We start from the raw sequence: 23,211 nt of genomic DNA, 5'->3' as shown, positions 1-23,211 counted from the left end.
CTCACCCACTGCTGACAGGAGTGTAAATTAACACAACTACTTTGGAAAAAGAGTTTGGTGTTATCTAGTAAGTGAAGATATACACACCTTACAATTGAGCAATTCCACTAATGGGTACAGGGTCTGCAAGAACGCCATATGTGAACAAGTCTACTACAAGAATGTTTGCTGCACTGTCTGTAACAGTCCCAAATTGGGACATATCATGACAGCAAGATGAGTAAATAAACTGCAGCAAATGAGGAAATGCTATATAGAGATGATAATAAACAAGCCACAGCTACAAGCAAAAACACGGATAAATCACATACACATAATGATGCATGAAAGAAGCATGCCACATTTATATAAAGTTTAAAAAACAGGCAACACTGAACTAGCATGTAATCCAGAGTTGGCAAACCATGGCCCCTGGGCCAGATCTGGACATCATCTGTCTATGTATGCCCGCGAGCTAAAGATGGTTTCACATTTTTAAATAGTTAGGAAAAAAATCAAAGAAGAGTAATATTTTGTGATACCTGAAAATTACATGAAATTCTAATTTCAGTGTCCACAAATAAAGTTGTATTGGAAGACAGCCACACTTACCCCATTAGGTATTGTCTGTGGCAACTTTCGAGCTACAACAGCAGAGTTGAGTAGTTGTGACAGAGACCATAGGGCATGCAAAGCCTAAAATATTTACTATTTGTCCCCTTTCAGAAAAAGTTTCCTGAGTAAAACCACAGAGAAAGCAAGGAAATTATCACAGGAATATGGATAGTAGCTTCCACAGTGAGAGGGACGGGGCTCCGACCAGAGAGGGTATGTGGAGGGTGGCATCAGGGGCTGGCAGTGTTCTTGGGTGGAGGTTACACGATGTTCACTTCATAGTCATTGTTTAAGCTGTTCATATTGGTTTTATGCCCTTTTCTGTAAGCTGAATATACCTCAGAAAATTTTTAAAGTTTCCTCTCTCCCCCATTAAAAGAAAAAATGTACCAGTAAAATTTAATCTTATGTAAAGAAGCTTTGACAAAAAATATTCCTCCAAAAGGCATGTGACAACTAGAGAAAGTATTTGTAATACATGTAACAAAGAAACAGCATCTGTCAATTCAGAAGAAAAAGACGAACAATCACAAAAAAAAAAAAAAAAAATGCAAATGACTCTTAGGGGAAAAGGTGTTCAACACCTTTCCTAATAAGGGTAATGCAGATCACAAGTATCTTAAGATGCCATGTCTCACTGTACAACTGGCAAAAACTCATACCTGACACTAAGCTGTAGACAGGCTCATCTGACACTGTGGTGCTCAGGCACGAGTGCAAATGGCGAGCCACATGCCCTGTGTCCAGATACGCACGATTATAAACCAAGGTCATAACCATTAAATCAAGTATGTTCTGTCTTCCTTCCTCGGCAAATATACCTTCAGCACGATGGGGAAGGCGAGGTTCAAGTTTAGAGTTCTAGCACTCCCCGGAGCTCCTCACTGCAGGATCCAGCTCACTGCCCACCCGCAACTCTTGTCTTCCTAGACCACACTGCAGGGTGGGCTCACACCCACATGTGGATTCTCAGCCCACACCCTAGCCCTAAAATGGACAGGTTCAGGGAAGACGCCCTGGCAGACCCTGCATTTAGGCTGGGGGACATCTGGGAAGGAAATTCCAGGGTGTAGGATACCTGGACCATGGTCTAGAAGGTGGGTATGGGATCTAGAAGGGCAGGTCCCCTTGACTTCATGAATTTCTTAGAGACCAGAACAGAGTCCTACAAAGCAGGGTCTTTTGGCCTGAATCTAACAGTCATGATGGCTATTGGGAAACAGGAACTCTCATACATCGCTGGTAGAAGTACAAAATGATATAAATTCCATGGAAGGTGTTTTGGCAAAATATCTATTAATGTTAAAAATGCATTTACCTTTTGATCAGCAAGCCCACTTATGAAAATTTATCCTATATCTATTTGCACATGTACAAAATTGTACACATACACACACACAAGAGTATCCTTTGTAGCACTGTTTACTGGAAGCCATACTATCTATAGGGAACTGGTTAATAAACTATGGCACATACACATGATGGAAAAAGAATGAGAAAGTTCTCTCTATATTTATGTGAAAAGATAGATTTCCAAGCTATATTACATGAAGAAAAGCAAGGTATAGAACAATGTATATAGAACACAATCTTTTTTTTTTCAACATCTTTATTGGAGAATAATTGCTTTACAGTGGTGTGTTAGTTTCTGCTGTATAACAAAGTGAATCAGCTATACGTATATATATATATATATATCCTCATATCTCCTCCCTCTTGCATCTCCCTTCCACCCTCCCTATCCCACCCCTCTAGGTGGTCACAAAGAGCCTAGCTGATCTCCCTGTGCTCTGCGGCTGCTTCCCACTAGCTACATTTTACATTTGGTAGTGTATATATGTCAATGCCACTCTCTCACTTCATCCCAGCTTATCCTTCCCCCTCCCCGTGTCCTCAAATCCACTCTCTACCTCTGTGTCTTTATTCATGTCCTGTCCCTAGGTTCTTCAGAACGAGTTTTTTTTTTAGATGCCATATATATGTGTTAGCATACGGTATTTGTTTTTCTCTTTCTGACTTCCTTCACTCTATATGAGAAGACTCTAGGTCCATCCACCTCGCTACAAATAACTCAATTTTATTTCTCCTTATGGCTGAGTGATATTCCATTATATATATGTGCCACATCTTCTTTATCCATTCATCTGTCGATGGACACTTAGGTTGCTTCCATGTCCTGGCTACGGTAAATAGTGCTGCAGTGAACATTGTGGTGCATGACTCTTTTTGAATTACGGTTTTCTCAGAGTATATGCCCAGTAGTGGGATTGCTGGGTCGTATGGTAGTTCTATTTTTTGTTTTTTAAGGAACCTCCACACTGTTCTCCACAGTGGCTGTATCAATTTACATTCCCACCAACAGAGCAAGAGGGTAGAACACAATCTTTGTAAAAATAGAAGAGAGAAGGATTCCTAAAAAACTAATAAAACCAGCTACTGGTAAGGCATGGGCACAGATGAAGAAAGAGTAGGAAGACTCATGACAGGAGCAAAACTTCTCAGGGTGCCTTTTATATCATTTTTAGTTTTGAACCCTGTACACATATTATCTACTAAAAAATAAATGTAATTAAAATAAAATAAAAGGCATATACCACATGGAAGGTACTAGAGATGACAGTCATTTGTCCTACCCGCCCACGCTGACTGGTGGATAAGAAGTGGAAGAAGGTAAAGGGAGGAATTAAAGGTGACTTGTAACTATGTGGCCCCAAACGAGAGGGGGGATGGGCATGGGAAGCGGGTGGGGAGGACCCCTGTGGTGTTCCAACCACATAGAAATCAACTACAGCTTGCAAAACACATGATTGGGAAGTGGGGCTCTGTTTCTTTCTCCTGTCACCCCTTCGGTTTTAGGAATGTCTCATTTGATGGTTCCATGACTCAACCAAGTTGTATTAGGGTTTGGGCCGTGATGACTAACAGAGAGCCCAGAGACCAGAGGTGTGAGGAATCATCCTAAAGCAACCCCAAAGGGAAGGTGAACCTCCAGGATACAGTTAGAACTGCGCGGGCCAGCTCCCTTCCTCACGAAGAGATTCTTCCCTCTAGGCTAAACTTGGAGGATCCAGAACTTATTTATTTATTTATTTATTATTATTATTATTATTTTTTGCAGTACACGGGCCTCTCACTGTTGTGGCCTCTCCCGTTGCAGAGCACAGGCTCCGGACGCGCAGGCTCAGCGGCCATGGCTCACGGGCCCAGCCGCTCCGCGGCATGTGGGATCTTCCCGGACCGGGGCACGAACCTGTGTCCCCTGCATCGGCAGGCGGACTCTCAACCACCGTGCCACCAGGGAAACCCCAGAATTTATTTTATTAAAGGTTGTGGCACTCCCTCTCCCTGCTGTGCAGGGTCCACAGTGCTACGGTGACGGTTAGCTAACCCAGTTAGCTAAAGGGCTCTGGGTGGTTGTGACACTGACAGACACTTTGTCCATTGGCCCCAGACTAAAGCAGCCAGAGGACAGGGGTGCATTCTTGTTTCTCCCCACCAGAAGCGGACCAGCGGCTCTTATCAGAAAGACTTAAGCAATTTATTGGCCAACGATCAGGTTAGCGGCAAAATGTACATTTCTCAAAGGAAAGGTCACTCACCCCTTGCCCCAGACAGGCCAGCGCAGGAATCACTTTCTCCTGGGCAATGCACTGCAGAATCCGGGGTGCTCCGTAGAGGCCTCCCATACAGGAGGCCAGGGACGAGACGTATAAGCCCAAAAGGAACAGGAAGCCCACCAGCGACACCTATACGAGGAAGCAGTTTCGTTATCCAGTGTCAGAACCTGCCTCCGTGCCTCTCTCTCCCCTGGCACCCACCCACCCACACCCCATCTGACCACAAATCCTCTAGATTCAACATCCTGGATATATTTCCAATACCCCAGCCCCACCCCACTTCCTTGGCACTGGTACCGTTTGAGTTTGACCCACCATCACTTCTTGTACGGACTACACAGAGGTTCTCAAACTGAGTGTGCGTCAGATTCATCCGGAGTGCTCGTTGAAACACGGATTTCTGGACCTTACCTCAGAGTTTCTGATTCAGTAGGTCTGGGGTAGGGCCCCAAATCTGGATTTCTAACAAGTGCCCAGGTGATGCTGATGCAGATGGTCTGGGGACTATCCTTTGAGAACCACCACCACCACCAAGGCTAAGTGGCTAAGCTCTGTCCCCAAGCCTCTGCCAGTGTGACCTAAATGCACATCTGATCATAATGCCCCTGCCATAAAAATACCAATGGCTCTCCACCCCCCCGACACACCTGGCTCGCCCTGGTCTGTGACTCTTCCAGCCCCACACCCTGCACACTCAGAGTCTGTCAGCATGATTTCTCTGCCTGCTGCAACCCTCTGTCCACACCCCTAAGATTAGACTCATTGTCTGTCTCTTAAACTCCCAATTGTGCTTCAGGACTCAGCACAAATCTCCGCTCCTCCATGAGGCCACCCCCAGCCCGTCACCAGGTGTGCCTGGTGCTCCTCTGGGCTCCGCTGCACCTCAGCATGAGGTTGGGGCACACCATCGCTTCCACTGGCTTCATTTCTGCAGGGCTCCCGTCTGGTTCATCCTGGTCCACTTGGTGCCAACACAGAAATATAAATGCTGAGCAAAAGAATGAGATCCAGGACCCACGTGGCCCAGAAGGTACCAACAACAGATAGAATAAGAGAGGGCAGAGTTGTTCTGCTTGGTGCCACCTTGCACAGATCAGTGCTGCTGGCCATGCAGCTGTGTCCCACACTGTCTGTCATGAATCTCTCTCTCCCTCCTGAGCTGGACCTCATCTGTACCCACAGGGAAGTCTCTCTCTTTTCTTCAGTATTTGAGGTACCTTCTCCTTTCTACTTTACTTTAGGCAAATGCCCCGAACTGTGTACTCTAAGTGCTTAACTGTCCAACTATTACAGTTGGGTTAGATTTCATTTTCAGTTTTGTTACTTACACCCTTCTCCATGAAGACTCTCCTCACCCCAGTTTTTACTTCCTTGCTTTAGCAAATGCACTGGCTCAGTGGCATCAAGCTATATGGAACACTGGCTAGACCTCTTCCCTGGCCCATAAATTATCACCAGAAACCTGCATCAGCCAGGATTCTTGACTGGAAATATTTTTTTAACAAAAATTTTTTAAAGTTTATTTTAATTAATTATTTTTTTTTTTTGGCTGAGTCGGGCCTTAGTTGCGGCACACGGGATCTGTCGTTGCAGCACGCAGGCTTCCCTCTAGTTGTGGCATGCAGGTTTTCTCTCTCTAGTTGTGGCACGTGGGCTCCAGGGTGCGTGGGCTCTGTAGTTTGCGGAGCGTGAGCTCAGTAGTTGTGGCGCGCGGGCTTAGTTGCCCCGCGGCATGTGGGATCTTAGTTCCCCGACCAGGGATCGAACCCACGTCCCCTGCGTTGGAAGGCGGATTCTTTACCCCTGGACCATCAGAGAAGTCCATGGAAATATTTTTTTAAGAATATATTTGTAGGCTACTAGAAGGGTCACAGGATCGATCATCAGGAGATTGAAAGATCAGGCTTGGGTAAAGGCGAGACCCAAGGCTGGAGGCACATTCAGACTCCTGAACAGGAGCAGTCTGACCAAGCTGCGACCAGCACCTGCTGCCCTAAAGATGAATCCTCACCATACCTTTATCTTTGCCTCATTCATTACATTTGGAGCATCTGACGGGCCCAGCCTCAGTCACATGCCCTACCAGGGCCACAAAGGGACAGGCAAGTGAGAGTCTGGTCATTTGGACTCCTATAATATTAAATGGGGCTCACTCCCTTCAAGACCTCACACAGGGGGGATAATCCCCAAATGGTCAGGGAGGACAGAAGTTTGATGGACAAGACTAAGGTCCACTATAGAGCCTACATTTTCCTTAATTCAGTGTGGATGACTTCTCCCTAAATGCATGACCTCATCTTGATCCCCAATGAATCTCTCCTCTTTTCTTCATTGTCATGGGTATCTTACAACTATCCCACTCACACCCTTCTTACCACTTTACTACTAGAAGAAATTAACGTCATCTAACGTTTCCCTCACTTTATTTGTATGCTCCAATGGCATGTTATTTCCTACCCTGTGGTACAGTTAATTACGCTCACGGCCCATCTTGCCAGCGTGCCATAAACTACTGAGTCTCATGCATCTTGGCCCCTCCCTGCCACACCTGAGTCTGGCACACAGGGTTCAGCAAGTGCCCGCTGAAGTTATAAAGCTTCACGGCTTCACTGTGACTCGTGCCCTGGATGTCTTATAAAATTGTCAAGTAAACTGGTCCCAGTATCAATCCCTGATCCATCCTGAGATACAATCATTCATCTGTAACCTTTGTTTCTGTCTGTTGACTTTTTTTTTTTTTTTAATGGACTCTGTGATGAAGTTTTATCAAAAGTGTTTGAAAATCTGACCCAGTAGTTCTCCACTCTGGCTATACACACGAGTCACCCCAGAAGTTCTGCTTTAATTAGTATATGGGACACAGACATGGTTGATTTTTCAAAAGGCCTCCAGTGATTCTAATGTGCAGTGAGGGTGAAAGCCACTGGGCATGGTACACTGTCTTCATTGCATCCTCCCCTCAGAGAATTCTCCAGCACAGGCAGGCATGGTATTTCCTTGCAGAAATTTTACTGCTTCTTAACCAAAAGGTTATATACATTTGAGTTTAAAAAAAAAATTCTTGGGACTTCCCTGGTGGTACAGTGGTTAAGAATCCGCTTGACCATGCAGGGGACACGGGTTGGATCCCTGGCCCGGGAAGATCCCACATGCCGTGGAGCAACTAAGCCTGTGCACCACAACTACTGAGCCTGCGCTCTAGAGCCTGCGAGCCACAACTACTGAGCCCGTGTGCCACAACTACTGAAGCCCGTGCACCTAGAGACTGTGCTCCACAACAAGAGAAGCCACTGCAATAAGAAGCCTGCACACTGCAACAAAGAGTAGTCCCTGCTCACCACAACTAGAGAAAGCCCGCACGTAGCAACAAAGACCCAACACAGCCAAAAATAAATAAACAATTAAAAAAAAATCTTTTTCAGGGACTTTCCTGGTGGTCCACAGTGGTTAAGACTTGGTCTTGCAATGCAGGGGTCACCAGTTCAACCCCCGGTCGGGTAACTAAGATCCCACATGCCGCAGGGCAACTTAAGCCTGCATGCCACAACCAGCGAGTCCACGTGCCGCAAATGCAGAGCCCACACACTCTGGAGCCTGCATGCCACAACCAGAGACTCTGCGTGCTGCAACTAATAAGCCCATGTGCTCTGGAGCCTGCGTGCCACAACTAAGACCCGACACAGACAAAATAATAATAATAATAAATAAATATTTAAAAATAATTCTTTTTCATTTATAGCCTGCCCATTTGCAGTGGACATGAGTGAGAAGAAGACTGCCCAGGCTGGCATCCTTCAGTGATGGAACTGACCAGAGGAAGTCTCTGGCAACATGAGATTGTGATATGGTGACCTCCATCCTGGCCAGCCTCCCCACAAATGCTCCCCAGGATCCCTGCAGAGCCCTGGGGCTGAGGGCCAAAGGGACAACTGTCCAGGTGTCAACTGTGGACTTATGTCCAGTTTGTCAGTTGTGTTTCAAATGGCCTGCTCACTTGCCACTCTTTTATATAAAACTGTTATTCAGTCAATTTTCTGAAAAATAAATGAAATGTTGGTCCTCGTGGTTGGATCTATTATAATAACTCCATTCTCTCTCTCCCACCTGAGTCCTGCCCCTTCCTTTCTCTCATCCATCCACCCATGTAGGGAGCATTTCCTGAGGACCGCGTAGATAACTGGCATAGGGCAAGGTTTTACAGGTGCAACAGTAAACTCCACAGCTTTGTTCCCAGCCGCGCAGAATGTAATCATTTTCCCTATTTATATGGGGCTGTAAACTTGCTATCTGTGCCAGTGGAGGTGGAAGTAAGAATCTATCTGAGCAGATGTGTGTCAACAGTTCTTTAGGAAAAAGTAAAATGTGCCCTTCTGTCATCCACCAGTGTGAGTCATCGCAAAAAGCTGTCTTTCTAAAACATTATCTGGGGTGTGAACTACCCTAATTTCTCTTTTCGTAACTACTGATGAAAGTCATTAATTCGTCTCTCTGCTCTTGGTATTTGATCCCAGCTCCCATTGGAGCTCCAGTCATTGAGAGAGCCCACCAACCTACTGGCTGATCTCTTCTCTTGAAGGACTGAATTTAAAGTCCTTTCCAAGGTACTCACTCTGCCTTACCTAATTCCTGTGGCTCCTTGACATTACTGAGGAGTACATCCTGACACCTGTACGATCCCAAATGTATGACTATGGCGATGCCTCAGCAGTTCCCTCTTTCTGGAGACATGAGTTTTCTAATACTGTCCTCACTCCACGAGCTGACCAACTTCGTAACTTTCAGGCAAGTTTTCTCTCTCACTTGATAGACACTTTCCGGAAGGAAAAAAAGTTGGCTTTACTTCCTGAGAGGCAGAGCCGTGTCCACGATGGAGAGCAGAGGACAGGCAGGTGGGGCTGGGTGGCGGATGCTGGGCTGGGCTCACCCCCCCCAGCCACGAGCCCTGCCTCACCCCGACTTCCCAGGCGTAGCTTATGAACGCGGGAAGCCGTGACTGTCTAATCCAAGAGTGATGAGAGTTTTCCCCGTAGGATACCCCATGTTTCACAAACATGCTTTGAGGATACTGTTCCTACTTAGTCTGTTCTTATTTTGCTAGTTAGCAAGCCCCAGGGCTCCTAAAATACTTGGTCTTTTTGATGTGTAATAAAGATTTTTTCTTGGGCTGCATACAAGTTTATTCTGAAAAAATTATTCAATCTATTTAATTTTACCCCTACTAATACCTGCTCTTTATACAAGTCCTTTTTCTATAACCGAATAACACTGGGATTGACACTTTTGGGGCTTTTCCTACTCAGTTAAACATGTGGATTCATAGGAAAGAATGTCCCCACCCCAAAATGTGTCCTATCTGTAAGGGTATCCCCACAAGGAGTGTGTAGGGAGCCAAAATGTAATAAGCACCTACTATGCACCAGGTATTGTGCTTTACACGGATTACCTCAGAGACACCTTGACGTACTCAGGGTTTTTTAGAAAGTGTAACATTAGTGAGACTGACACCCAACATCCAGGAAAAAGTTCCTCTGGGGTAGGGATATAAAGTGAAAAGAAACTTCTGAGAGAAACCATGGGCTGGGAAGCCAAATAATTAGAAATAGATCAGAGAAGCTGCAGGAAACCCAGAAAGAAACAGATGAACGGACCCGCTGCAGGTCAGTGGAAAGGAATCCAGGGCAGCCAGCGGCCACTGAAGATAAGTGTTCTGGCAGAAGAAGCTCGCGAGAAAGAGAGGGACGTGCTCAGAGGAGCTTCACGGAGAGGAACGCCAAGGGGTGGATGCTGGAGGTCTGTGCCCAGCCCTCGAGGCACACAGACCAGACGGAAGAGGTCTTGCTTCCTTGGGCCCAGGAGGGCTCAGAGATGGGCCAGCTCAGAACCCAGGCCACAGCTAAGATGTGAGGGAGAGATGAGCAGTTTATTAAAACCACATCAGGGTGGCAGGTTGTGTCAAGGGACCACATAAGGAGGCCACACCTGTACCTGCCAGCCTCTCATGCTGTACCCTCCCATCCTCCAGGAGCCATGAGTACAATTGTCTGTGGCCCAACTTACTGCCCAAGTATAGTCCCTGCTACTGCAGCCTGGTCAGTCCCAAGGAGGGATGCTGAAGGGCAAGAAGGGAGAAAAGCCGGGTTTCATGGCTTTGGGGGGAAAATCCCACATGGTCCCCTTTGTAGGGGACCACAGGGGGCAGTGCACCAGCGCGCTGCTGTTGTGGAGCTGCCCTGGTTGGTTCCGTCTCTGTTCCCTCACTTGCTGCGCTGGCCCCTGCTTGCTACTGACAATCAAGAACACTATCTTGTCTTCCTTTCGTAGGTTTTACAACAGCCTGTTCCGGGAAACAGTCTCTTGTCCTCTCCAAAAACCAACTGTCCACCTCTCACCTGGTATGCGTGTAGTGACATTCCCACATGCATTTGCCAGGCATGGTTTGGCAGGTGTCCCCAGCCACAGAAGGGCTTGCCTGCCTAGCTGTTTTAGTGCCTGGGACAGGTGACATTTCAGACAAACTCCACCCCCTCCCTGACCCCATTCACGAGTCTATTATTAGTGGTGGAATCTCCACTCCACGAAGTCTCCCCTGCGCTGTCCGTGGAGACGCTCTTACATGCTTGCTGTTGTGGCCTTCCTCGGACACAGCCTGCCCAGGCTCCCACACACCCGTTCTTAGCTTCCCTGCAAAGCAGGGGAAGGAGCGGAGAGAGGAGACCCTGCCCAGGGATCCCTGGCCTCCCTCCATCCAGATCAGAGTCTCTGGTGGTTGAAGGGACCTCCGTGGGGGAACCCACGAGGAAGAACCGGCTCGTGAAGGGGCAGAGCTAGCTGGCCACTGGCACACGGTGCAGGCAGCAGCCGGCAGCTCCCTCAGGCCAAGGCCCAGCTGCTCCTGGAGGCCTTTAATTCCTCTGATGTGGCCAAGCTTTTCATTCCACAGTTAGAGAAGAGGCCCCTGGGAGATGAAACGCAAGCCGGCAGCGAGCACCGAGGTATAAATGGGGGAAGCTGGTGCTGATTCCTCCCCTGAGAGTAAACCTTGCTCACCTGCGGGGTGGGGGTGGGGGGGGCGGGGGCGTCTAAGACCTTGGGCCCTGGGAGGTGGGTGTCAGTGCTCTCACTATCCGAACTGCTCCCCCCTTTTAAAACCTGCTTACACAGTAAGGCCAAGACCCTCCATCCCCCAAAAACAAATACCACCCTGGCACCGGCGTCTACATGCCTGAAAAAGAACCCTGCGGTAATGTGAAAATCAAGCCCAAACGTAGCTGTAAAATGTAAGTTCAGAGTTCCCGGGCCCAGGTTGCCCCAAGCAGTGCCCCTCCATGTATCTGCAAGGCTGCTTTGCAAAGCCTCACACCAGAGAAAGGGGTACTTTCTCCTACACATGAGCAGTGATACTCAGGAGTTAACTGAGTAAGAAAACCTCCCTGGCCTGGCACATCTCTCTGATACATGACAGCAATCTTAGGGCCCACTTTTCCCCCAGGGAACTGATGGGAAGATAGGAGTTTATGGGGATTTCCAGAAGAATGTGTGGAAGTCTTATTCTCCTGGGTTCTAGAGATGCCAAGTGAGGGTCCTTGACTGTCACATGACCTCCAGCCTGTTCCGGGGCTGCTGTGGAACATCAGGAATTCGCTAATCTTCTGCGGGCAGAGGGTGCAGGGCTCAGGAAACAAAGATACTGTAGCCAAATCCACCCGGGGCCACCTCCCTGGGGAGCCCGAGGGGACAAGGGGCCTCCAGCCCTGCCTCTCACCGCCCTTCACCTTGGCACTGGGCTTCCGCCATCTGCCTCCACCTTGCCACCGTCTTCTCCATCCATCAGCCTCCTCCTTCCTACCCGTTTCTTGCAAGTAGCACTTCCTGCTTGTGGTGGAAGGGGAGGCTACTGGCAAAAATGAAGGGCTGTTGGAGCTGGGGATTTCGGGGGACCAGATTGTTTGTTTCTGCCCTGATTTTCGACATGAAGGGATGCTTGTGTCCCCATTACTTAGCACCTGCGTGCATGTGCCTTTTCAGGTCCTGTTACCCGGGTCTAGGGATCCATACGAAGGACCCGCATCTTCCCCATGGTTTGGGCCCCGGTACTTCAATCCTGAGCCCGAGACTACACGGACCCCCAGGCAGGGCTGCAAGGGGGAGGCAGCCACTGCTGCTCGGAGCTGATCAATGACCCGGAGCCTGAGCCTGTCGGGCAGTGCAGGACTCACCCACCTTTTCTGCTATCAGGAAGTCATAGCGAAGGGCCCCTCGGGTGCAGATGGCGCCCAGCAGGAGGACAAAGACGATGTACAGAAACCACCTGCAAGAAACCCAAGAGCGGAGCAGAGCTGCCACCTGCCCTGGCCCAGCCCCATCCCAACCCACCCCACCCCACTCAGCCTACGGGTTCCCAAGGAGACCTGTCCCAGAGGACAGAGAAAGGCCCATCATGAAGCCTCCCCAGCTTGTCTGGGGGGCACTTCCATTACTTTTTCTCCTTTAGCATATTTCATACACACACACACACACACACACACACACACACACACACACACACACACACATAAACGTATCATTGTTTTGCCTCTTTCTTACATTACAGAGATTGTTGGGGGTGAGCAGCGGCCCACCAGGCCTCTAGGTGGCCAGGATGCAGGCGGGGCTGACAGGCAGCCCTGCACCGCATTACCCTGCAGCAGAACAAGCTGATCATCTTTCAGCCCTCGAAGTCCTGCTGTTCCTTGGCCCCCAGGTGACAGAGAGCCAAGCCGAATGTGCAAAGCCAGCAGGGACCTGGCTCTGCCCTCAGATGCCCTGTGACCTCGATCAAGTCACATGACCCCTGCGGCCTCATCCCCATCTGGACAGCAGGAGGATGGGCTAAAGGCTCCTCCCGGGACCTCCCAGCTCTGACCAAAAACGAGACAGGGCCCTTTCTTTCCCTTCCTGCCTGACACCCAACCTTCTCTCTGTCAGCCTCTTTTTCTTCCCGACGAGATCACCTTATTTAGCACAAAACAGAGACAGGTGCTGTGTACCTGGCTAGAAGCAACAGTGCCATCATGACAAGCTAAAAGCAAACACAGCATCGGTGAAACAGACACCGTAATATTTTTTAAAACACCACAGTTAAAATAATACAGGCACTTTAACCCTCTTGGGCCCTTGCCACGTCTGGGATCTCATTACCTTTCACGCCTACCCAGTGAAGGCAGAGGAGTTTCTTCCCGTGTACAGAGAGAAAACAGAAGATTCTAGAAGGTCAGGAACAGACCCAAGGCACCCAGCCTGCTTGCGTGGGTGGCAGAGTGCGAACTAAAATAGGGACGCCTGACAGCCTTGGGGCAGTGCCAGGGAGGCAGCTGCGGGGAGAGGAGAGGCAGCCTCTGAGTCCCTACTACGTGCTGTTACACACAGCATCTCCTCCACAATCTCTGGGGCACCCATGTTCGCACTACCTCCATCTTACAGAGAAGAAAAAGGAAGCTCAGAAAGGTAAGTAAGTTGCCTTAAGTCACACAGCCAATCAGCGGCAGGGCTGGGATGCAAATCGTAGTCTGTCTGATGGCAAAACTCTTCCTCTTTATATTCCCTGCAATGACCCTGGAAACTCAACGGTTACCAAATGCCCAAGTTCAAAATGGGGGTGGGGGAGGGGTAGGGACAGGAGTCTTGAGGAAAAAGGAAAGAAAGGATTTCATCTTGGTTAACAACCCTCCTCCTTGCTGCATTCCCAGGCAGCGGGTAGGAAAGGGCAATCGTCTGAACCCACCAGACGTGAATTTTCCAGCTGGCTGAGTGTTAAAAGGAAGATTGGAATATAGAATAGACAGGTCACCTTCGGGGCACTCCTAGAACAAAAGGAGCGATCCCCTCTTTTGCCTGGGGTTCTCTCTCCCTCTCTCCAGCTGACTGCCACGAGGGGAACTTACGAGATGCCAACAGCTGCTAGGGAGCCCAGGGGGATGCTGGCAGCAGGCTCCCTGAGGTCGCCCCCCATGTTGAAGCCGGCCATGACTCCTGAAAGACACCCAGATGGGAGAGAAGGGTGAGCTGCACACTCCACGAATCATCTGCCCGTCCTCGGGGCCCTCTCCTGGAAGGGATCCCAGGGCAAAGCCCTCCCATATGCAGCTCTGTAAACTGTACTCTTCTCAATCTCCCCTGGCAACTGGGGAGGCATCCTCGAGGCATGAAAGGGACCTTTGTGGGTTGGGTGAGTTCGGGAGGAAAGCCCTATTGGCTACAAAAGCATCTTATGGCCCAGTGCAAAGTAATGAGGGCCAGGGAGACGTCTGGCAGGCCACACAAAGGTCCCAAGGCCACATGCTGAGCTCTGAGCTCTGCTTTCCAGATGGACAACATCCAGGAGAGGCTCAGCCTTAGCAAAGTGCCCACCACTGCCTGCTCAGCAGAGTTCCTTTCCTCTGCTGCCCACAGACTACACTGGCGTTCAGGGGTCCCAGGGGCAGGTCTCAACCAATATTCAGAGCCAGCTACCATGTTCAAAGCTCCTGAGCTGCCAAAGGGCTCTAAACAAATTCCAAAGAACCATCCTGATGCTACCAACACTGAGTCGCAAGCTCCTTTTCATCATGGACTCTATTCCCCATGAACACGCATGAAAAGCAGTTAGTCAGTCACAATAAGGAGGAACAGCACAGTGCGGGACGGTGAGGACATCGCTTCAGTCCAAACACACACACACGGGAAACCAACAATACAATGTGCTCTGAACACCACATGTGGGTCCAGCCCACATGTGCTCTACAAGCCCACAGGACTGGGTGCATCTTGAATGTGGACTTGAAGGAAGATTTGCAAGGGCTTAGGGAGAGGAATGGGTCTAACCCCGTCATTACAGATTTATGAACCCTTTGAACCTGACAGAGCCTGTGTTAAGCACTCTTCATGCATTTTTTATCTTGTTTAATCCTCACAACAACCACTTCAGAAAAGTAGAATTATTCCCCCAATTTTATAGAAAAGGAAACTAGTGCTCAAAGAGGTTAATTAAAATAGCCTACACACATTTAGTAAGTGGCAAAGCTAAGATTCAACCCTGGTCTGTGTGGTTCCAAAAATTGTACTCTTAACGCCCTTGCTATAATGCTTGAGGGAACTCAAGTGCAGTGGAGTGAAGTGAAAGTTTGGGCCCAGAAAGTTAAAGCAGAACTATTTCAAAGAGTACTGTGAATGCTGGACCAAGGCGGGGACCTGCATAAACTTTGACCCAGCAATTCCACTACTAGGGTTGTATCCTAAGCAAACAGTCAAGGATATGAGTAAAGATTTATCCAAAAATGTTTATAAATGCTTGTTTATAATAGTGAAAATTATAAACAACCTACTGTCTAAAAATAGAGGATTGGCTAAATGAGTGATGATACATCTTTCAATAAATACCAGGTCACCATTATTGTCAGGGATACATTGTGACATGAAAAGAGATTTCAAAGCTATTGTTTCAATTTCAGAGGCATATTCTAAAGCAGGACATATGGTATGATGCTATTGTTATAAAAGAAAAAAAAACAGATAAATAGATGTGTAGAAAAATGAAAAAGGAACTAGAACATGTTTCAAAATCTTAACAATGTTATTGCTGGGTGATGGAAAAACAGATCATTTTCTATTTTATTGTCTATCTCTACTTTCTTAATTTTCTATAGTGATCATTTTGAAATAAGGGAAAAGTAATTCTTAAAGGTCTTTTTGTTTAAAATAGCATGTTAGGCACATTTTCTTCCTTCTCATTCCCCTCCCTCCCAAGATCCTATTAAAAGGGTAGTTAAGGGGGAAAATGGATACATGCCTATAAGCAGAGAGGATTAGGAGGGGGAGCCTTAAGTAGGTGAAAAGTTTCTACAAATGTCTCGAACACAGAAAATAGAGAAAATGATACAGAATAAAAGGGAAGGAAAAGAAAGCCTTGGAATGTTTCTCTAGAAGATCTAAATAAACCGCCCAAGGAAAACCAGGGCCGCTAGTGTGGATGTTCATACCCCAAATGAAGCCCTCCTCAAGAGCCAGCCACATCCACAAATGTGCTGCAGTCAGCTCTCCCATGAAGGAAGAACCCCATCAGGGAGACAGACCCACATACACTATAGCAGGGGATCCACACCAGCAACCAAAGATCGCCAAGTGTGTAACAAAAACCAGCAACAAATACACAAATACATGCATGATAAAAACAGAACAACCTGGGCTGGAAGAAACATATAAATCAGGACACAGAAGAGAATTTTGAAGAAAACACTAATGAATGGCCTCAGACACATCCAAGAAGAATATTCTACCTATAAAGTGAGATGCTATGAAAAACAAAAAATAATCTAAGAGCAGGAAAAAGGTTTTGGAAACTAAAAACATGATCACTAAAACAAAAAATGCAGTGGAAGATCTAGAAGATAAAGTTAAGTAAACACCCCAGAATTTAGAACAGAAGAATAAAGGGGTAGAAATTTTGAGCAAAGAATAGGAGAAATAGAGGAGATATCTTGGAGTTACAACATCCAACTAACAGGAGGCCCAGAAAGAGAGAACAGAGAAAATAAAAGAAAATAAGCAGGTAAACAATAGAAATAAATGTCTTCAAACTGAGGCAGACAAAAGTCTCTATGTTGAAATATCCCACAAAGTAAACAACAACAAAAAAGTCCACACCTAAATGCATCATTGTGCAATTTCAGGAGAAATCCTAAATATTTCCAAAGATTAAAAACTGAACACTTACTAAGGAACAAAAATTAGACTGGCATCAAACTTCTCATCAGCAACCATGAATTCTACAAAACAATGGAGCACTGATTTTTAAATTCTGAGGAAAAGCTATTTTGCAACTAGAGTTTCAGCCAGATTACCAGTTAAGTGAAAGTAAAGTTCAGCTAACGAGGGCTCAGAAAATTTACCTCCCACATATGGTTTCTTTCTTTTTTAAAATTAATTAATTAATTTTTGGCTGCGTTGGGTCTTTGTTGCTGTGCACGGGCTTTTTCTAGTTGCAGCGAGTGGGGGCTACTCTTCGTTGTGGTGCATGAGCTTCTCATTGCAGTGGCTTCTCTTGTTGCGGAGCACGGGCTCTAGAGCACAGGCTCAGTAGTTGTGGCGCACGGGCTTAGTTGCTCTGTGGCACATGGGATCTTCCCGGACCAGGGATCAAACCCGTGTCCCCTGCATTGGCAGGTGGATTCTTAACCACTGCGCCACCAGGGAAGTCCCCACATATGGTTTCTGAGGAAGATACTAAAGCAAGTACTCCAGCAAAATGAGGATATAAACTGTGAAGGAGAAAAACACATGATTCAGAAAGCAGTGATGATAACTCGGGAATTTATAAGTCCCAGAATAACCGTTGTACAGCAGAGAAACCAGTAGGGATTGAGGCAGAAGAATGGAGGCCCCAGTAGGGATGCCTCTGGATAGGAGCTGGATTCAACACAATGGACAGTATGAATTATTTTAAGAATACGCTGACTGCATATTTTGGCAACATGAAAAAAAAGCTTATTGAAACTCCAGGAAAAGTGAACAAGAAAGTCAACACTTACACATGAAGCAAACTAAAATATGACATGATTTTAAACAACTAATAAAAATTTTTTTTAATTAACCCATTTGGCCGTGGTACTCGGAACATTCTCCCCTAAATGACACAAGGACCACGTCAGAATAGCAGTAAAGGAAATGGTATTCTAGCCCACCACTTTGGTCTTCAGTGAACAGCTACATAGTCATAGTAGTATATATGTTTATTGCTTTTTAGCTTCTAAGATTGACCTATAGACGTAGCACAGAGGACTTAACTATAGCTACAAAGTAGAATACAAATATTACCTCCCTTGATGAAGTAAAAGTAAAGCTATAGCTAATGGCTATTTGGAAATGAAAAGAGGGAAGAGAAAAGGCACTTATATTTTTGTTGTAGTAGAGTGTGGGAAACAAAAGTCCCATGACCTTCACTCAGGACTGGCTTGAATGTTAGAAGCTTCGCTTAGTTTAATAAGAAAACCTGAAAGGTGAGTTAGCCATTAAATTTGTTAGGTCAATAAGGAAACGGCTAGCACATATTTATATACCAGTTGCAATAAATTTTAAGTTAATGCTATATAACTTATTCTGTATCTTGTCATCATAAAGGGGAGTTTCTAAGTGTTTGCTAAAACGAGCAAGAAATTTCCAAGAATACTGAAGTTTGTCTTGGAAGTTCCAAAGCCCTTTGACTTGCAACCTTAAGACAAAAAAAAATGTTTAGCAGAGTGTGTGTTGGAGTGAAACTGTGTTCACTTCAAGTTGTAAACTACAGCTTTCATGAGATTCTGCCCATTCACCTGCTAATAATCAACTTATAGCTTCCCTAATATTGCTCTAAAACACCAATATAAAAGGACTATTCAGATTCCCTTAAAATTAGGGATTCCCTTAAGATAACTAAAGCATTCCTTGTAAAAATATTTTACACATAAAATAAATATGACCCTAACACATTAATCCTAAAACACAACACAGAATATTAATTTCCCATACCAACAATAAGGAGTGAAGGGATGTAGCCTAGAATTGATAAGAGAGATTTAAAAGTATTATTTAAAGTTGTAAAGGCAATCAAAAAAGAACTAAATATTAAAATATAACTATCAAAAATTGGGAAGTGGATGGAGGAACATGTAAATAAGCTAAACCTTCTCTATTTCTTAGCATGGAGTCAATAAATTACGTCTGACTTTGATTAATCAATCAGATTACAGGTATAGGCATATTGCTTGGTAATGTAGTTAGCTCGCAAAGTATTAAAAATGGTTGCCCCCATGGAGGGGCTCTTTGGGTGGTGGCAGTAGGGGGGATGAGAGACTACTGCTTTATGTTACAAGCACCTCTGTGCTATTTTTTTTTTTTTTTATCACGTGCAAGTCTTATTTGGATCAGAAGAGGATGCCCAGGACCTGCCTTACTCTGACCAGCGCTCCTGGGACCACGTCCTGTCACCGAGGCTCTGCTTGAGGGCTAGGGCCCCACCGCTTGCTGCCAGAACAATCCGGTACCAAGGCCAACCCCGGCCGGATCTCCATGTTTACCTGATTCCCAGGCCCCGCTAACTTCAATCATTAACACCACCCCTTTCTGGACCTCCCAAATCTGACCATTTTCCAAGGTTCTCACCTGTCCCCAGGTTTACTGGTGTTTCAGCTGCCTGGCCACATTGCTTCTACCATCTGCAGTGACCTCATTCTGCCCCCAGGCCCCTGGCAATTTTATGCAATTTTATTCATTCGGCTTTGTGAGATCACATACTGCTATTTACTCTTTGTCATTTTAGTACCTCCTATAGTTTGTCGTGTCATTCTGTACTCCTTCCTTCACATCATTTACAAAAGTTAAGAAATGAGGACCCACGAGAACTCCATTCCTATAGATGCTTCTGTCTAGGAAAGTGACTGCTTAATCCTAATGGCTTCCTGCTTCCAAACAGGTTCTGTATATGCATAACAAACAAACGCCCTTTTCTTCTCCCCACCACAATCCCTTATGCAGTCAATGACCCGGCCCTTGATTAGAGGTCCCTCTAGCTGGCCTGCTGTGGGGTACATGGGGATCCTGGTCAGTGGGAGCAGAAACAGCTGACACTGACACCGGCCACCCTCAGAAATGGGTCAGACCCAGACAACCAGGAAGTGGGCTTCTGAGACAAAACAGAGAAGCCAGAAAATAAGTAGTCAGTATTATACACAAAAAAACCCCAGAGACAAGGAAATGGCGGCACCTTGCACTCCAGACAGGAAGCCTCAGGGTGACTCCCATGGGTGTTCCGGGCACACCTGTTAGATTGTTTTGCACACTGCGGCTCCCAGAATTTTGCCCTTGCACGACTACACGATTCTTGAGCAGATGATCTCTAGTTCTAGTGGACTATAAATGTCTTGTTTGCCAGTTAGACTTAGAAAAATTATTTTGATTTCATATTTTTTCACCCATGCTTGTCAACTATAATAGAGATTCCCTAGTTTGCTTTCTTTCTGCTTCTGGTGCAATTTTAAAATACTATTATTAATGTTAGAGCTGGATTTGGGGTGGGGGCATGTAGTAGAACAGATACTATTTCCCATAGATATTTACAAATATGGCACTAAAACAAAAAGTTTCCATGGTGGGTGCGGAGGCGGGGGGAAGTTGGGAAAACATTGATTAAACAAGATTAGAGAGATTCTTGCTGCTGGACTTAACCATATAACATGCTGGTTTTCACTGTCCATCTCTAAAAAGAGAAATGTAGCACACAGCATTTCCCAAAACTTATTTGACATTGAAGACTTTTTAAAAAAAATGAAACACTTTATTCCCTGTTAGTGTTCCATGGAGCACAGTTTGGAAAACACCCATTGTCCATTTTGGAATTCCTATTTGATCTTCACACTCTTCTTGGCAGGCTTCCTAAAATTCTTTAAAGTGGCTATTTAGAATCAATGATTCTTAAAGCTGGAAGGTGTCCTAGAGATCACTGACTCCAGCCTTTTATTTTACAGACGAGGAAACCGAGTCCCAAAGAGGGGAGGCGATTTTGCACATGTTTTCAAGCCAGTTGCTTTTGCAGAACCAGCAGAACTCATCTTCGGGTTTCCTGATCTCAAGCCAGTGTTACTTCCTCCACATTATACAGTCTCTCCATTTCTTTCTAACACCCATGCTTTTTTTGGATTTTTCTTTTTAAAGCAGAGTAACTGCATGATTAATTTGGGGTGACCCCCCCTCCCACAAGAGTGCTGAACTTAATTAAAATCAGCATCAGTTTACTCACAGGAACTTCTGTCACCAGTTCTGGATCACTAGTCTGTCCTGGTCCAGGGCATTTCCCCTCCTCGTTTGTCTTGAACTGCCAGTTCCAGGAAGCAGTTAATTGCTTTACCCCAAACCACGTCCTCGCCCTGTATCAGGATGATGATATGGGCTGCACCTTGTTACCATGTGACTTAGGAAACAGCTTCCTTCACATGGGTAAAGCCTTCTGACTTGCTCTTCCACCCTAGTCCTAAGGCCTTTGGCACATCTTCACTGTCTCAGCTTTAACATGTGAGGGTGATGGTATCAGCCATTACTTTACCAGCTCGGGCTGGGGAAGCTGAACCTCCAGCGCCATCCAGACCTTCCTGAGCATTGCCATGGTGCTTAATTACGGTTTGGGTAGGTGGCACCTGGTGAACTGGGGCTTGGCGCCCTGGCTCAGATGTCTGTGACAACAGACATGGATGGCCAGGAGAGGAACTGACCCCTTAGACATCTCTAAAATCAGCTCTTGATTAAAATAACCAGTATAAATGCCAATTAACCACTTACCAGCATCTGCGAAATAGCGGTCATCTTTTTCTCACCACACCCTTCATCAACCATGGCGCATAGAGATCAAAGTCTTCACCTGTTGCCTATTATCACAATCCCACTCCCACCCTATTTTCTTTTTTGATCCTGAAAATGAGAATTCGTAGGGAAAAAAAAAGTCTAATCGTTTTCTCTAGGCTTTTCTGGTTTCTGTTAGTTGGTCATTAAAGGACCACGTTCTCTTTCTTAAGGAACTTCCAAGCTTCCTCCTGGGAGCTTCTTGATCCAAATCCGTGACCTTAGAAAACTTCAATTTTCTCTTTCCATTTAGAGCTTGTTTCTCGGCTGCCTATGTTTTTTCTTTTTTAAGTTCATAAATTTCTTTTTCTTTTTCATTAAGGTAGAATATCCATGCATTAAAGTGACTTAACCTTATCTGCCACCTTTTGTTGTTATTTGGAGGCAGCGTGGCTCTGAGCCTTGGTCTCCTCACCTGCAAATGGGGATAAGATTATTTACCTCGCAGTACTGTCGTAAAGTTGGAAAGAACGTTTATAAGGTGCCTAGCACAGTGCCTGTCACCTGGAAGGTGCTAAATAAATGTCCACTGGGGGCAGATGGGCTCTGTCCCTCACTCACAGCTCCCTTGGGTTCCGAAGGACTCTGGCTGCCTCTCCTTACCTTCCACCTGATTTCCAAAACCCCACTCCTTCTCCATACTTGACTGGTTTGTTTATTTAGCTGTTCTGGTGGGAATCTTTCATTCCCTCTTTGCTCTATTCTTGGAGACAGCACTTGTCAGTACCCCACCCTCTCGATGCCTTAGAGATGCTGCTGAGACAGACAGTGTCGAATAACGGGACTTTCAAACGCTGGGACTCCAGCAAGACTTGTTGGCTTCTGGGTCAGGGGCAGCGCCAGACAAACATGTGTCCTCGCTTCCAGCATCCTCTCCAAAGCATGCGGGAGGCAATGGGGTTCACCACTTCTGTCAGGTGACCTTGGGAAATCACCTCTCTGTGTCTTTGTGTCCTCATCTGTAAAATGGATTAATAATAGAACCTATGGAAGGATACAGGGTCTATGGGGCCTAAAACTTTAAAAAAAAATACAAAATTATGAATATGAAATTAGGAGTGGGGCTTTAGCAGGAGGTCACACAAGCGAGGGACCCTGAAGCCTGGGCTTCATTAGCTTCATGGTAAATCTGCATCTGATAGAAGCAGTGGAGCCATGGTGAGGTTTAAATAAAAGACTGTCAAGTGCTCAGCACAGTGCCTGATAGTGTAGGCTATTGTAATGATAATAATTATTATAGATATTGTAATAATTTTGATAAAATATACATTAATTCTATAAATGAAACTACAAAAATAAACACGTATAATAATTATAAAGCTTCTTTTTCTCCTGTTCCTGCTCACAAGTCCATCAGAATGCAGCAGGGTGAGCCCCATCTTCAGGGTGTCCTTACTTGGGGCTCTCTTCCTTAAAACAGGACCCGGTTGTGGCCGAGCAGGTCCCTGTTCTCTCACCCACAGACACATAACTTAGGAGGAGACCTGGGGATACCCCAGGAGGGGGGATGTGGGCTGGAGGCAGGCCCAGCACTGATGCCCAGAGCTAAGGGTCCCGGAGAGAGCCGGCCAACCCAGGGGGCCAGCACAGCAGACTCCAGAGCTTCTCGGGGTGTGTGTGT

General features: G+C 46.2%; 1 protein-coding gene across 1 annotated transcript in view; it reads right to left on the bottom strand.

The window, feature by feature from the left end:
• SLC12A8 (solute carrier family 12 member 8) overlaps nt 1-23,211 on the bottom strand; it is a 142,517-nt gene that overhangs the window by 24,647 nt on the left and 94,659 nt on the right. The window contains exons 6-8 of the mRNA XM_007447604.1: nt 14,132-14,219; nt 12,432-12,519; nt 4,194-4,340 (exon numbers count right to left, since the gene is read on the bottom strand). Of these exons, the coding sequence (XP_007447666.1) occupies nt 4,194-4,340; nt 12,432-12,519; nt 14,132-14,219 (323 nt within the window). The remainder of the gene's footprint in view (nt 1-4,193; nt 4,341-12,431; nt 12,520-14,131; nt 14,220-23,211) is intronic.

Source organism: Lipotes vexillifer, unplaced genomic scaffold (assembly GCF_000442215.2).
Source record: "Lipotes vexillifer unplaced genomic scaffold, Lipotes_vexillifer_v1.1 scaffold823, whole genome shotgun sequence".
Classification (NCBI taxonomy): domain Eukaryota; kingdom Metazoa; phylum Chordata; class Mammalia; order Artiodactyla; family Lipotidae; genus Lipotes; species Lipotes vexillifer.
The sequence above is the reverse complement of the archived record's forward strand: the minus strand, read 5'-3'. Positions and strand labels throughout refer to the sequence as shown.